The following is a 16,787-nucleotide window of genomic DNA, read 5'->3' as shown; positions in this document are numbered from 1 at the left end:
AGGAGAGAGAGCCGGCATGTCAGCCGTCACCCAGGAGAGCCGGCATGTCAGCCGTCACCCAGGAGAGCCGGCATGTCAGCCGTCACCCAGGAGAGCCGGCATGTCAGCCGTCACCCAGGAGAGCCGGCATGTCAGCCGTCACCCAGGAGAGCCGGCATGTCAGCCGTCACCCAGGAGAGCCGGCATGTCAGCCGTCACCCAGGAGAGAGAGCCGGCATGTCACCCAGGAGAGAGAGTCGGCATGTCACATGTCACCCAGGGGAGAGAGCCAGCATGTCACCCATGAGAGAGAGTCGGCATGTCACATGTCACCCAGGGGAGAGAGCCGGCATGTCACATGTCACCCAGGGGAGAGAGCCGGCATGTCACATGTCACCCAGGGGAGAGAGCCGGCATGTCACATGTCACCCAGGGGAGAGAGCCGGCATGTCACACAGGAGAGAGTCGGCAAGTTACATGAAACCCAGGAGAGAGAGACGGCATGTCAGATGTCACCCAGGAGAGAGAGCAGGCATGTCAGCTGTCACCCAGGAGAGAGAGCCGGCATGTCAGCTGTCACCCAGGAGAGATGGTCCTTCCGCAACACCACTGGAAGGAATGTGAGTATATCAGACCACTCACCATTGTGGTCACACATGATCCTATATAATGACCTACCCCTGGTGCAGCTGCACCATTTCTGGATGCTATATTGCCCTATCGTGACAATACAGGGGACCATAATAAGGGCCTGATCTGCATGGATCATAATGGCTAAGCTGCACGCAGGCTATAAATATAGGATGTAAGCACGCAGGCTATAGATATAGGATGTATGTACGCAGGCTATAGATATAGGATGTAAGCACGCAGGCTATAGATATAGGATGTTAGCACCCAGGCTATAAATATAGGATGTATGCAGGCAGGCTATAAATATAGGATGTATGCACGCAGGCTATAAATATAGGATGTATGCACGCAGGCTATAAATATAGGATGTATGCACGCAGGCTATAGATATAGGATGTATGTACGCAGGCTATAGATATAGGATGTAAGCACGCAGGCTATAGATATAGGATTTAAGCACGCAGGTTATAGATATAGGATGTAAGCATGCAGGCTATAAATATATGATGTATACACGCAGGCTATAGATATAGGATGTATGCACGCAGGCTATAGATCTAGGATGTATGTACGCAGGCTATAGATATATGATGTAAGCACGCAGGCTATAGATATAGGATTTAAGCACGCAGGTTATAGATATAGGATGTAAGCATGCAGGCTATAAATACATGATGTATACACGCAGGCTATAGATATAGGATGTATGCACGCAGGCTATAGATCTAGGATGTATGTACGCAGGCTATAAATATAGGATGTATGCACGCAAGCTATAAATATATGATGTATACACGCAGGCTATAAATATAAGATGTATGCATGCAGGCTATAAATATAGGATGCATGTACGCAGGCTATAAATATAGGATGTATGCACGCAGGCTATAGATATATGATGCAAGAATGCAGGCTATAGATATAGGATGTATACACGCAGGCTATAGATATAGGATGTATACACGCAGGCTATAGCTATAGGATGTATGCATGCAGGCTATAGCTATAGGATGTATGCATGCAGGCTATAAATATAGGATGCATGCACGCAGGCTATAAATATTGGATATATGCACGCAGGCTATAGATATATGATGTAAGAATGCAGGCTATAGATATATGATGTAAGAATGCAGGCTATAGATATATGATGTAAGAATGCAGGCTATAGATATAGGATGTATACACGCAGGCTATAGATATAGGATGTATACACGCAGGCAGCTTTGCAATTGCGATCCTTGTAGATATGGTAATGCAGCATGTGGCATCACACCTCCTGTGCATAACTTATCCGAGCTGCGTTGTTTTACCCTACTGATGAGGTGTTGTCGCCATAGTAATCCTGCTCAGTACGAGAGGAACCGTAGGTTCCTCTCGTACTGCGTACCATCGGCCAGCTGCGGTAACCCATGGGGTCCTGCAGCCGGCAGCTGCAGTTTAGAAGAAGAGGCCAGAAAATCTCCGTCAGCCTACTGAGATCCTGGCTTCTTCCCTCTCCCACAACGGCGGCAACACTTCGGGAAACGGAGGGCCTCGCCGCCCCCTCCCCGTCCACAAACAGCAGCAAACTGTCAATCACTGACAGTCTGTGAGTGAGCTAGCAGGACCCATTGCCCACACTGGCAGACTGGGTCCTGTGCAGATTTACTGAACATCGGGAATCTGCGTTCAGCAGTGCGCTAGCATGTAACGCTAAATCAGGCCCTAAGCCTGCTTTTTCCCTCAGGAAATGGTTTATATCCTATCTTTCTTCTTTATTACCAGTCAGATTAGAGACAAAGAGGGTCCGCACTCTGTAATCCTTTCTATACCTGGGCGAGATTAAGCCTTTGGCCCCACTGTCAGTGATCTGTATTCCTGTATGACCTCCCAATGACATTTTGTCTGAAAACGATCGAGAGAGCCAGAAGAACTGCACCGACATAATAACTAACTCATGAGTCATGTGATAGGAATGACGTGTTACCATTGGTGGAGCTGCTCATGATGAAACAGAGGTTCTCTCGGACAGTGGAAAGCTTCCTGATCCGTTCCAGCCATGTGCTCATCACATCCACCTGGGACACGCACGTCAGCAGCAGCCTGAAACAGAGAATGGCACCTTCCATGGGCGTGTTCTGCCAACATTACGCTTCACAGCTGGTTTAAAAATATTAATTTGGTATAAATGTATCTATCTTTTGTTTGTAAACACACTCACATAATAAAATCAATAAGGGTAAAGGTGCGTACGCACTGGGCGATAATACTGAGCGATTGCACGATTACGACATCGCAATCGTGCAATCGCTCAGTAATCGTGCACAAATCGTGCACTAAAATGTAGGAAACGACCAGCGATGCGCACGTCCGCTGGTCGTTTCCGACATTGTCCGTCGCCTGAACATGCAGGCCAATCTGCCGATAACTACAGATTGCCCATGTTCAGGAATGATGGGCAGTGCCTGCACTGACTGACTCATCGTTCAGTGTAGGCACTGCAGGGGATCAGGAACGACGGTACCATTACAATGTCGTAATGTACTGTCTTTCCTGATCGCACAGTGTGTACGCACCTCAAGACATGAAAATCAGGTGTTGAGACGACAAAGGATTCCCTGTACATAATACCACAAGCTGCGTCTCACAACACAGCCTGGAGGGCCTGACGAGGGGACGACGCTGCCGGACCCTCTCCACACCTGCCATAAATCTTGTATGAAGAGTCCAAGTTGAAGGCAGAAACCACTTGTATATTAATGAGTGTAGGAAGTGTACTTATACATAGAATTCAGCCAGCTCCCTAAGACATAGGGATATCACTGAATAAACCATTTTTTGCCTTATAAACAGCATTTTTTCATTTTAATAACACAAAGGAGCTTACAATCTAAGAGGTGCTGGGAACGGACGATATAACAATTGTTAGTCCTCATATTAAGGTCCCATCTCTCGGCTCCCGTGTGCCTCTGTGCTGCCTGAGAGACTTGCCTACACCCGCCTCATACAACCTATTGGTCCTGCTTCATATGTGTTATCCTTATTCTTTCTACATTCAAATCCTGCTACATACATGTAACAAACATTCTCCAGAAAACACCCCTCTCTCACACTGCACTCTAATGCTACATGTAACATTCTCCAGAAAACACCCCTCTCTCACACTGCAGACTCTAATGCTACATGTAACATTCTCCAGAAAACACCCCTCTCTCACACTGCAGACTCTAATGCTACATGTAACATTCTCCAGAAACACCCCTCTCTCACACTGCAGACTCTAATGCTACATGTAACATTCTCCAGAAAACACCCCTCCCTCACACTGCAGACTCTAATGCTACATGTAACATTCTCCAGAAACACCCCTCTCTCACACTGCAGACTCTAATGCTACATGTAACATTCTCCAGAAACACCCCTCTCTCACACTGCAGACTCTAATGCTACATGTAACATTCTCCAGAAAACACCCCTCCCTCACACTGCAGACTCTAATGCTACATGTAACATTCTCCAGAAAACACCCCTCCCTCACACTGCAGACTCTAATGCTACATGTAACATTCTCCAGAAACACCCCTCTCTCACACTGCAGACTCTAATGCTACATGTAACATTCTCCAGAAACACCCCTCTCTCACACTGCAGACTCTAATGCTACATGTAACATTCTCCAGAAAACACCCCTCCCTCACACTGCAGACTCTAATGCTACATGTAACATTCTCCAGAAAACACCCCTCTCTCACACTGCAGACTCTAATGCTACATGTAACATTCTCCAGAAACATCCCTCTCTCACACTGCAGACTCTAATGCTACATGTAACATTCTCCAGAAAACACCCCTCCCTCACACTGCAGACTCTAATGCTACATGTAACATTCTCCAGAAAACACCCATCTCTCACACTGCAGACTCTAATGCTACATGTAACATTCTCCAGAAACACCCCTCTCTCACACTGCAGACTCTAATGCTACATGTAACATTCTCCAGAAACACCCCTCTCTCACACTGCAGACTCTAATGCTACATGTAACATTCTCCAGAAAACACCCCTCCCTCACACTGCACTCTAATGCTACATGTAACATTCTCCAGAAAACACCCCTCTCTCACACTGCACTCTAATGCTACATGTAACATTCTCCAGAAAACACCCCTCTCTCACACTGCAGACTCTAATGCTACATGTAACATTCTCCAGAAAACACCCCTCTCTCACACTGCAGACTCTAATGCTACATGTAACATTCTCCAGAAACACCCCTCTCTCACACTGCACTCTAATGCTACATGTAACATTCTCCAGAAACACCCCTCTCTCACACTGCAGACTCTAATGCTACATGTAACATTCTCCAGAAACACCCCTCTCTCACACTGCAGACTCTAATGCTACATGTAACATTCTCCAGAAACACCCCTCTCTCACACTGCAGACTCTAATGCTACATGTAACATTCTCCAGAAACACCCCTCTCTCACACTGCAGACTCTAATGCTACATGTAACATTCTCCAGAAAACACCCCTCCCTCACACTGCACTCTAATGCTACATGTAACATTCTCCAGAAACACCCCTCTCTCACACTGCAGACTCTAATGCTACATGTAACATTCTCCAGAAAACACCCATCTCTCACACTGCAGACTCTAATGCTACATGTAACATTCTCCAGAAACACCCCTCTCTCACACTGCAGACTCTAATGCTACATGTAACATTCTCCAGAAAACACCCCTCCCTCACACTGCAGACTCTAATGCTACATGTAACATTCTCCAGAAAACACCCCTCCCTCACACTGCACTCTAATGCTACATGTAACATTCTCCAGAAACACCCCTCTCTCACACTGCAGACTCTAATGCTACATGTAACATTCTCCAGAAACACCCATCTCTCACACTGCAGACTCTAATGCTACATGTAACATTCTCCAGAAACACCCCTCTCTCACACTGCAGACTCTAATGCTACATGTAACATTCTCCAGAAACACCCCTCTCTCACACTGCAGACTCTAATGCTACATGTAACATTCTCCAGAAACACCCCTCTCTCACACTGCAGACTCTAATGCTACATGTAACATTCTCCAGAAAACACCCCTCTCTCACACTGCACTCTAATGCTACATGTAACATTCTCCAGAAAACACCCATCTCTCACACTGCAGACTCTAATGCTACATGTAACATTCTCCAGAAACACCCCTCTCTCACACTGCACTCTAATGCTACATGTAACATTCTCCAGAAACACCCCTCTCTCACACTGCACTCTAATGCTACATGTAACATTCTCCAGAAAACACCCCTCTCTCACACTGCAGACTCTAATGCTACATGTAACATTCTCCAGAAAACACCCCTCCCTCACACTGCAGACTCTAATGCTACATGTAACATTCTCCAGAAAACACCCCTCTCTCACACTGCAGACTCTAATGCTACATGTAACATTCTCCAGAAACACCCATCCCTCACACTGCAGACTCTAATGCTACATGTAACATTCTCCAGAAAACACCCCTCTCTCACACTGCAGACTCTAATGCTACATGTAACATTCTCCAGAAAACACCCCTCTCTCACACTGCAGACTCTAATGCTACATGTAACATTCTCCAGAAAACACCCCTCTCTCACACTGCAGACTCTAATGCTACATGTAACATTCTCCAGAAAACACCCCTCCCTCACACTGCAGACTCTAATGCTACATGTAACATTCTCCAGAAAACACCCCTCCCTCACACTGCAGACTCTAATGCTACATGTAACATTCTCCAGAAAACACCCCTCTCTCACACTGCAGACTCTAATGCTACATGTAACATTCTCCAGAAACACCCCTCTCTCACACTGCAGACTCTAATGCTACATGTAACATTCTCCAGAAACACCCCTCTCTCACACTGCAGACTCTAATGCTACATGTAACATTCTCCAGAAACACCCCTCTCTCACACTGCAGACTCTAATGCTACATGTAACATTCTCCAGAAACACCCCTCTCTCACACTGCAGACTCTAATGCTACATGTAACAAACATTCTCCAGAAAACACCCCTCTCTCACACTGCAGACTCTAATGCTACATGTAACAAACATTCTCCAGAAAACACCCCTCCCTCACACTGCACTCTAATGCTACATGTAACAAACATTCTCCAGAAAACACCCCTCCCTCACACTGCACTCTAATGCTACATGTAAGATTCTCCAGAAACACCCCTCTCTCACACTGCAGACTCTAATGCTACATGTAACATTCTCCAGAAAACACCCCTCTCTCACACTGCAGACTCTAATGCTACATGTAACATTCTCCAGAAAACACCCCTCTCTCACACTGCACTCTAATGCTACATGTAACATTCTCCAGAAACACCCCTCTCTCACACTGCAGACTCTAATGCTACATGTAACATTCTCCAGAAAACACCCCTCTCTCACACTGCAGACTCTAATGCTACATGTAACATTCTCCAGAAAACACCCCTCTCTCACACTGCAGACTCTAATGCTACATGTAACATTCTCCAGAAAACACCCCTCTCTCACACTGCAGACTCTAATGCTACATGTAACATTCTCCAGAAAACACCCCTCTCTCACACTGCACTCTAATGCTACATGTAACATTCTCCAGAAACACCCCTCCCTCACACTGCAGACTCTAATGCTACATGTAACATTCTCCAGAAAACACCCCTCTCTCACACTGCAGACTCTAATGCTACATGTAACAAACATTCTCCAGAAAACACCCCTCTCTCACACTGCAGACTCTAATGCTACATGTAACAAACATTCTCCAGAAAACACCCCTCCCTCACACTGCACTCTAATGCTACATGTAACATTCTCCAGAAACACCCCTCTCTCACACTGCAGACTCTAATGCTACATGTAACATTCTCCAGAAAACACCCCTCTCTCACACTGCAGACTCTAATGCTACATGTAACATTCTCCAGAAACACCCCTCTCTCACACTGCACTCTAATGCTACATGTAACAAACATTCTCCAGAAAACACCCCTCTCTCACACTGCAGACTCTAATGCTACATGTAACATTCTCCAGAAACACCCCTCTCTCACACTGCAGACTCTAATGCTACATGTAACAAACATTCTCTAGAAACACCCCTCTCTCACACTGCAGACTCTAATGCTACATGTAACATTCTCCAGAAACACCCCTCCCTCACACTGCAGACTCTAATGCTACATGTAACATTCTCCAGAAACACCCCTCTCTCACACTGCAGACTCTAATGCTACATGTAACATTCTCCAGAAAACACCCCTCTCTCACACTGCAGACTCTAATGCTACATGTAACATTCTCCAGAAAACACCCCTCCCTCACACTGCAGACTCTAATGCTACATGTAACATTCTCCAGAAACACCCCTCCCTCACACTGCAGACTCTAATGCTACATGTAACATTCTCCAGAAACACCCCTCTCTCACACTGCAGACTCTAATGCTACATGTAACATTCTCCAGAAAACACCCCTCTCTCACACTGCAGACTCTAATGCTACATGTAACATTCTCCAGAAAACACCCCTCCCTCACACTGCAGACTCTAATGCTACATGTAACAAACATGCTCCAGAAAACACCCCTCTCTCACACTGCAGACTCTAATGCTACATGTAACATTCTCCAGAAACACCCCTCTCTCACACTGCAGACTCTAATGCTACATGTAACATTCTCCAGAAAACACCCCTCTCTCACACTGCAGACTCTAATGCTACATGTAACATTCTCCAGAAACACCCCTCTCTCACACTGCAGACTCTAATGCTACATGTAACATTCTCCAGAAAACACCCCTCTCTCACACTGCAGACTCTAATGCTACATGTAACATTCTCCAGAAAACACCCCTCTCTCACACTGCAGACTCTAATGCTACATGTAACATTCTCCAGAAACACCCCTCTCTCACACTGCAGACTCTAATGCTACATGTAACATTCTCCAGAAACACCCCTCTCTCACACTGCACTCTAATGCTACATGTAACAAACATTCTCCAGAAAACACCCCTCTCTCACACTGCAGACTCTAATGCTACATGTAACAATCTCTCACACTGCAGACTCTAATGCTACATGTAACATTCTCCAGAAACACCCATCTCTCACACTGCAGACTCTAATGCTACATGTAACATTCTCCAGAAAACACCCATCTCTCACACTGCAGACTCTAATGCTACATGTAACATTCTCCAGAAACACCCCTCTCTCACACTGCAGACTCTAATGCTACATGTAACATTCTCCAGAAAACATCCCTCTCTCACACTGCAGACTCTAATGCTACATGTAACATTCTCCAGAAACACCCCTCTCTCACACTGCAGACTCTAATGCTACATGTAACATTCTCCAGAAACACCCATCTCTCACACTGCAGACTCTAATGCTACATGTAACATTCTCCAGAAAACACCCATCTCTCACACTGCAGACTCTAATGCTACATGTAACAAACATTCTCCAGAAAACACCCCTCTCTCACACTGCAGACTCTAATGCTATATGTAACATTCTCCAGAAACACCCATCTCTCACACTGCAGACTCTAATGCTACATGTAACATTCTCCAGAAAACACCCCTCTCTCACACTGCAGACTCTAATGCTACATGTAACATTCTCCAGAAAACACCCCTCTCTCACACTGCAGACTCTAATGCTACATGTAACATTCTCCAGAAAACACCCCTCTCTCACACTGCAGACTCTAATGCTACATGTAACATTCTCCAGAAAACACCCCTCTCTCACACTGCAGACTCTAATGCTACATGTAACATTCTCCAGAAAACACCCCTCTCTCACACTGCAGACTCTAATGCTACATGTAACATTCTCCAGAAAACACCCCTCTCTCACACTGCAGACTCTAATGCTACATGTAACATTCTCCAGAAAACACCCCTCTCTCACACTGCAGACTCTAATGCTACATGTAACATTCTCCAGAAACACCCCTCTCTCACACTGCAGACTCTAATGCTACATGTAACATTCTCCAGAAACACCCCTCCCTCACACTGCACTCTAATGCTACATATAACATTCTCCAGAAACACCCCTCCCTCACACTGCAGACTCTAATGCTACATGTAACAAACATTCTCCAGAAAACACCCATCTCTCACACTGCAGACTCTAATGCTTGTCCTCAGTGATTATGGCAATATCCTCCCTACTTGTCTTCCTCTAACAAGACTGTCCCCCCTACAGTCTATTCTGAATGCAGCAGCCAGGCTGATCGTCCTCGCAGAACGTTCTGCTGCTGCTCCGCTCGGTCAGTCCTTACATCGGTCCCTGGTATTTAACCAAATTCAATATAAATGACTTCTGCTTATATAAAAGGCTATATACAACACTATACCAACACACACATTTGTTTACTTCAAAATATCTCCCTGCTCAACCCCTGCTCTCTGGTTCTCTCTCACTCACGGTCACGGTTACAGGACTATTTTCGGGCTGCACCCACCCTCTCTCACACAACAAAGACATTCCACTAGCCGCCAAACCTTCATGTGTTCCTCAGAAACTCATCACTTTAGGCAGCTAATCATATTCTAGAACCACCTGGTAACCCCCATAAGCTATTCCACCCAATTACCTACCCTCTATTCTATTATACCCAATTATCTCCTCCTACAGTGCTCACACAAAACTCACATGTGTTCTCACTCTACAGTCACAGAATCTGCTGACCCCAGGCCAACATTGCGGTGTGACTGGATCATGCAGCCCACCAAGAACCTCTGCGATCTGGCCAGACTGCCATGTAATGTGTAGCACTTATCCTCATGTAACACACTCCTATTTCCCAATAACGTGTATCCGTGCATGCAGGGCCCTCATACCTCTGTGTCTATTATTACCCAGGCTTGTTCTATTACTGTGCTTGTTACCACTTGTAAAGCACAATGGAGGATGCTGTCAGCTGATGGCAACATAACTCTTCTTCATCATTAACTGAAACTCTTTATACTTCTGGTTCTAGAGAAGGTCGTCACTTGCCGGATTGGCGCAGCTGTGTGCCCAGCATATTTTTTTTTGTGCGGGACACAGAGAGACGCGACACATGTTGTACATGTCTGCAGAAGGGGGCAGCTGCAGCCATGGAAATCACCGTCGCACCGCGTTACACACATTCCTGAAACGGACATATGTGACGACTTTTAGCAAACTGCGCATACGCCGCACTATACATGTGCACTGAGGCTCTGTGTGTGGCCGGGTCTCTCCACCTGGGTATCGGCAGGGCAGCTACCATGTGAAAGCACGCCAAGAGATCAGTTTTGTGGGAGTGCCCTGGCCATGTAGCCAGGCGTCCATGCTGTTACCAGGGGCACATATGATGAATGAACGTCTGTTTCTGACCGATCTCTTCCACACAGCATGGGGTAGGTGCAATTGCCAATACCAATGATGACTGATGCGTCCGCGGATGGTAAAACAGTGCGTCGTGTGACTAAACACGTGAAGCGGCTAATCGCTGTAGCATGGCGGGGGGATCTGCCGGCCGTGGCAGTCGCTTTGCGTGAGACTTGGAATCATTTAGGAGAAAGTGATTATCTGGGAGAGAGGGCAAAGGGCTGACCTACAATCGGCACTGATACACGGTTTTATACACAATAACAGCAGATTTCCATGGTCTGGCGGCGTTTATGAAGCTTGTGCAGAGATTAACACAAACTACAAACTGGCTACAAGATTTATAAGCCATTAAGACAGGGCTCGACAAATCCCAGGGGCCAGGTCGCCATGGCTACCAGATTTTGCAGTGAAGGAGGAAGCAGATCCACATCAGCCCCGGCAGAGATTCGTGCCTATAGTATTGCGGTGTTCATTTCCTGCACAGGAGTGCATGTGCTGAGTGTCGCCTGTGGTGACTGCTGTGCCTCTGTCCGTCCCGGCCTGCGCTGACTCCTCCTCTCCATCCTGGCCTGCTCTGACCCCTGCTGTCTGTTCCAGTCTACACTGATCCTCCTGTACGTCCCCGCTGTCTATTGTCTGCTGGCTTCAGAGGGGTAGTGGTGTGACCATGAGGGGAGGGGGGTTTTGTTGTACTTTCTGACACCATAATTCTATGTGAAATGTGGTCCGTTATTACTGGAGGGTGGGGGGTGGAGCAGGGAAGCTGTGCAGAGCAGTGAGGGGGCCTCCATGTTACTGTATCTATTCAACTGTGACTATTTTGTGGACTAGTATAGTGCGTATAACAGTTGCATAACACACAGAGCTGTGCTCCTCACTCACATAGTTTTTTTGGGGGGGAGGGTGGGGGGAGTTTTACAGTGGTCTGGCTCCTACACTCATCCTGGCTCCCAGATTTTATTACAATTTGTGAAGCCCTGCATTAATAAGATGTTAGGGATGCACCACCAGCCAGAATCCTGTCCATTTATCCCCAACCATTATAAGTCACTCTCACACATTAACATTCTCTCATAACCACCTACCTGGTGGTCTCTAGCAGTGTCGGAGGGTCCGTGTCGCACAGTAATAGGAGTAGGACCTCCCTACAATATAACCGGGAGAGAGAGGACTAGTCAGTCTCCCTACAGGCTAGGAACGTTATGTATGAGATAAAATAATACATTGCACAAGTGAATACAATATGGGGATGTGTTCTGCCCAAAAGCCTCATGTCACTGTCACTTTCCTGTCCTGGGTCAGTCACAGGGGCTGCAGGATATAAAGCTAAATCCATGGACCAGCATTGGTCAGGGGTATGAAACGCTAAACCATCCCCCAAATATAAGTGTGAGCGCTCAAAGTGAGAGGAAGTAAGCAGGGACGCTAAATGGTCCTTGTATTGAAGATAAATGAACCATTATATTAAATCTCCTCTCGTCTACCTCCATCGTGCAGCCCGGAAACGTTCTAAGGTTTTAATCAGAACGTGGAGTTGATGAACCTCCATTATAAGGGCGGTTTCCATGATATACAATTATAAATTTATGTGGCTAATGGCTTTAATAGCCTGTGACAAAACCTGCAGTGATGGAGAATACTGTAAGACAAAACCTCAGCCACCTGGCGGCAACTCAGCCGAATTAATGAGAGGAACGTACCCCAAGGCCTCGTTGTTGCTGATCACCAGACAAGTCTCCTGGAAACAGGCCATGTTACCCAGAATCCCAACACAGATTTCCTGAGGAGGAAAGAAGATTTACAGGAGAATGAGAACGATTGGTGGGATCTTCAGCGGAAGACGGGGCGCCTGGGACAATCACGGTTCATCAAGTTATTATGATGAATCAGGTATGAAGCAGTACTGGGGTCCAAGTTCTACCGCACAGGGAAACAAACTAAAAAGCGAGGAAGAACGAGGGGCCGACAGCGCATAACTCTCCCGTATGATCTGCGCTTACAGGAAATTACTTTGTGACGCATTATTCCATTGGAAACTAGAGGGTACCATTCGCTAATACACAGTGCAGGCAGCCAATCAGCTCACAAGGAACCAGTGACATCACTTTGTGTCCTATGTTTTGCCAATATGATATCACTAGTTCTTTATAACGAATAATACTGTGTGCATGCAACAAAGACACTAATGAGCAGGTCATTTATGTTGTACAGGAAATGTATAAAGGTAACATACACCTGGGATAAAGTCATTACTCACAGTCAGGCGGCTGCATTTTGATTTTGTGATCACTCCTAATAATATTTCAGGAGCATTAAACTCCTTCAGGAACAGCGCCACCTCCTGGAACAACATGAAACATTGGTCTGAACAGAAAAGATTTCTCAGGTCTCATCAAAGAATCACAAAGGGATGAAATGTGTTGTATGGTTATAGAATGGGGTCTGTTACTAGGAATATTGGGGTATTCCGGAACAGGAGGCTTCCCATAATTTGGTGCAGATCATGTCTAAAATCCACTAAAAGCACAGTTACAAGGTCCCTCCTGTCCTTAGGGAGAAAGGTTCTGTGATCACGCCTGTTTCTATGGCAACATCGCCACAATGCAGCAATAAAGATTCTTCCCGTACATTCCTGATAAGTTCCGCACTTGTGTGTAACTCTGCATCAACCGCTATGTATTATTAGAGGGGTACGCGGTGCAGAAGCTCCCATTGAAAACTAAATGTAGAAATCTTACTTGTATACTAAATAATTTAAACCCCCCCCTGGTCCTGCCCGTACCCTCCTGACACTGTTACCATATGTATTTCTTTAGTCATTCTAGCATCTTTCCGGGAAATAACATAAAATCTGCTTTGTGGGTAGAAGTATACCTCGGGAAGAGCTATGCCATCAGTAAGCAACGCGGGAAGACGATACTTCACAGCCGCCTGTGTGGTAAATCCCTATGAACGTCTCACCGTACAGTGCGCATGTTATAGACGGTGGCTTGGCCAGTAATAGCTAAGTTGAATGGTTCTCATTGACTACGTCTGTCTGTGATTAGAGGAACCTGAAACGGGTATTAAAAATATCATATAGAATGACTATAATGTCCTTATTTAGTGTGCAAAAATGTCCTTTTATTCATTCTAGATAACAAAAATTGCTACATAACGTATGATTCATACACACGGCTTATAGCTAAAGACTTATTGCGCCAATAATTAAGCCACGCCTTCTTACTCATTAGCATAAAACGGAAGTGATGGAATAAATGTCGGTGTAACGTTACAGGACACGGCCTACAAAGAAGCAGAATCCTATAGGTGACAACAGTTTCCCTTGCGCCTGGGGTATATATCCTGTATATAGATCGCTAGTACTGTAGCCATAGATCAGATGTATATAAACAGATATTGCTGCAAACTCTGTGCAAATATTGGACACAGAATCAGACGTGACGAGCGTATAAGCTAATTACCTTTGTATGTGTTTCCTCTTATTGCAAAGATAACAGAAGCAATCAGCGAATCTAGAAGGTTAATCCCAATGTGACATTTGTGTGGATGTATTCATCAGCAATTGTGATCCTCCCAGACAAACACCGCAGAACATTACATGACCTTTATAATGCGGAGGCCCAGCATTGTTACTGTATCTGTAATCTCTACTGACAAATAACACTGGTTATAATAAAGAAAACACCTATTATCTCCGCCAGCAATAGGGATTTGCCCCATAAAGGGTATATCCAAGCTACACATTTACATTAAGGTTACAAATACAGCTCAGGTGCCAGCTAAGAGTGGTCCTAACTTACTCTGCAAACACCACAGTGAGCAGCTCACCAGACATTGGACATTGCTGAACCCCTAATAAACAGAAATCTAAATTGCAGTGTAAGTATAGAGCTGTCTGGCATGTGTGAGCTACATGCAGAGGCGGCCAGTATTACCCTGCATGCAAACATATAAATGTATTTGCCCCCCATGTATTGCAGCATGCTTTGTTCCAGATGCAAAGTATCTTTTTTTTTTGTCCCATGTCCCTGTCCCACATTACCTCACTCATAGACCTGTCCCACGTTACCTCATTCCCACATTACCTCATTCATAAACCTGTCCCACGTTACCTCATTCCCACATTACCTCATTCATAAACCTGTCCCACGTTACCTCATTCCCACGTTACCTCATTCATAGACCTGTCCCACGTTACCTCATTCCCACGTTACCTCATTCATAGACCTGTCCCACGTTACCTTAGTCCCACGTTTCCTTAGTCCCACGTTACCTTAGTCCCACGTTACCTCATTCCCACATTACCTCATTCATAAACCTGTCCCACGTTACCTCATTCCCACGTTACCTCATTCATAGACCTGTCCCACGTTACCTCAGTCCCACGTTACCTCATTCATAGACATGTCCCACGTTACCTCATTCCCATGTTACCTCATTCATAGACATGTCCCACGTTACCTCATTCCCACGTTACCTCATTCATAGACATGTCCCACACTTTACAAATGTTATTTTCCATATCCTCATCCAGCTCATCCCAGGTCTCATCATCTGCCTCCGACTTTTCTTTCTGTGTAATGGTCTGAGGAAGAATGTGGATGGAAGGTTACACAACACACAGGGATATAACATCTTCTGTCTCTCTGAGATTCTACACTCAGCACCTGTTCCTCCACTGTAGCCGGACCATGGACAGTGGCGTCGCTCTGGCCAATAAATGGTGACACAGGTATAAAATGAAACCTTCTTTAGAAATTAATACAACATTTAACAAAAGGCACAATGTGATCAAAGTGACCAAACGGTGCCAAAATTACACTATACAATCCATCTGGCAACCGTATACATTAGGGACCTGATACAGAAACTGACGCAGCTGCAGCCGCTCTCACATCTGCTGCCGGAGTAAGGTAGTGATAATAAGCCCGAGCTGGTATCAGCCTATCCCTGGTTTACTAGCTTGCGTCTGCCTGTGCAAGGACTTAGATGCACACATTTAGCGCCGGGAATTAGCGACACTCTCACTGGGATGGGTACGGGATGGCGGTGTTCAAAATCCTGACGCCAGCATCCCCACAGGGTTAGGACACCTGTCAATAGGTATCCCAACACTCCCCGATGCCTATATCTAACCTCCCCCTAAACCCAACGATCCCCCCCCTTAGTTCCTAAGCCTAACCCCCCCCCCCAGTGCCTAACCCTAATCCCTTTCCCTAACCCTCCCCCTAACCCGGCTATTTACCTTTGGCATGCCAGTGACGGGATTCTGACAGGTGGCAGGATTTTGGCGTCGGTTTTCTAAGCTCTGGCATTCCCTGTGCCAGTATCCTGAACGTATCCCCTTTCACCAACCTTATGGCAGATAGTTTCTCCATCTGCACGTGGCCTCTGTGGTTGTGCGTCTGAGAACGCAGCCGGTCACTGACACACCAGCAACAAACTCCCGTAATGCGCCCGAGAATGACATTTTCTTGCATTCTTTTCAGGCCTCCTCCCAGTCACCGACCAGGAGCGCCCATCACTTTGCCGCCCGATATCTGATACCGTCTGTCCCTATATCATCAGCCCCTTTGTGCGTACACTCTGTAACGTAGACGCCATAGGGGTTTCCAGAACGTTTTGTGCATTGTAAATAATCGCTCAGCTACGTGTACATCGGCATTGCATGCGGCTCAGAATCAGGCCCAAGAGCCACCCATAAAGGGCCTGATATAGGAAGTGGACGCAATGCTGATGT

At 46.0% G+C, this 16,787-nt stretch overlaps 1 protein-coding gene across 2 annotated transcripts in view; it reads right to left on the bottom strand.

Moving 5' to 3' along the window:
* The window catches only part of SAAL1 (serum amyloid A like 1), an 84,288-nt gene that overhangs the window by 13,974 nt on the left and 53,527 nt on the right, over positions 1–16,787 (bottom strand). Inside the window, exons 3-7 of one of the 2 annotated variants that reach the window (XM_088451793.1) lie at positions 15,525–15,632; positions 13,302–13,385; positions 12,745–12,824; positions 12,130–12,189; positions 2,582–2,697 (exon numbers count right to left, since the gene is read on the bottom strand). In XM_088451793.1, the coding sequence (XP_088307919.1) occupies positions 2,582–2,697; positions 12,130–12,189; positions 12,745–12,824; positions 13,302–13,385; positions 15,525–15,632 (448 nt within the window). Of the gene's footprint in view, positions 1–2,581; positions 2,698–12,129; positions 12,190–12,744; positions 12,825–13,301; positions 13,386–15,438; positions 15,455–15,524; positions 15,633–16,787 lie in introns of those variants that run through there. The other variant, XM_088451794.1, reaches the window with a different exon arrangement.

Source organism: Taudactylus pleione, unplaced genomic scaffold (genome assembly GCF_031769625.1).
Source record: "Taudactylus pleione unplaced genomic scaffold, aTauple2 ptg000027l, whole genome shotgun sequence".
NCBI lineage: Eukaryota > Metazoa > Chordata > Amphibia > Anura > Myobatrachidae > Taudactylus > Taudactylus pleione.
This window is presented reverse-complemented; position numbering and strand designations above follow the sequence as displayed.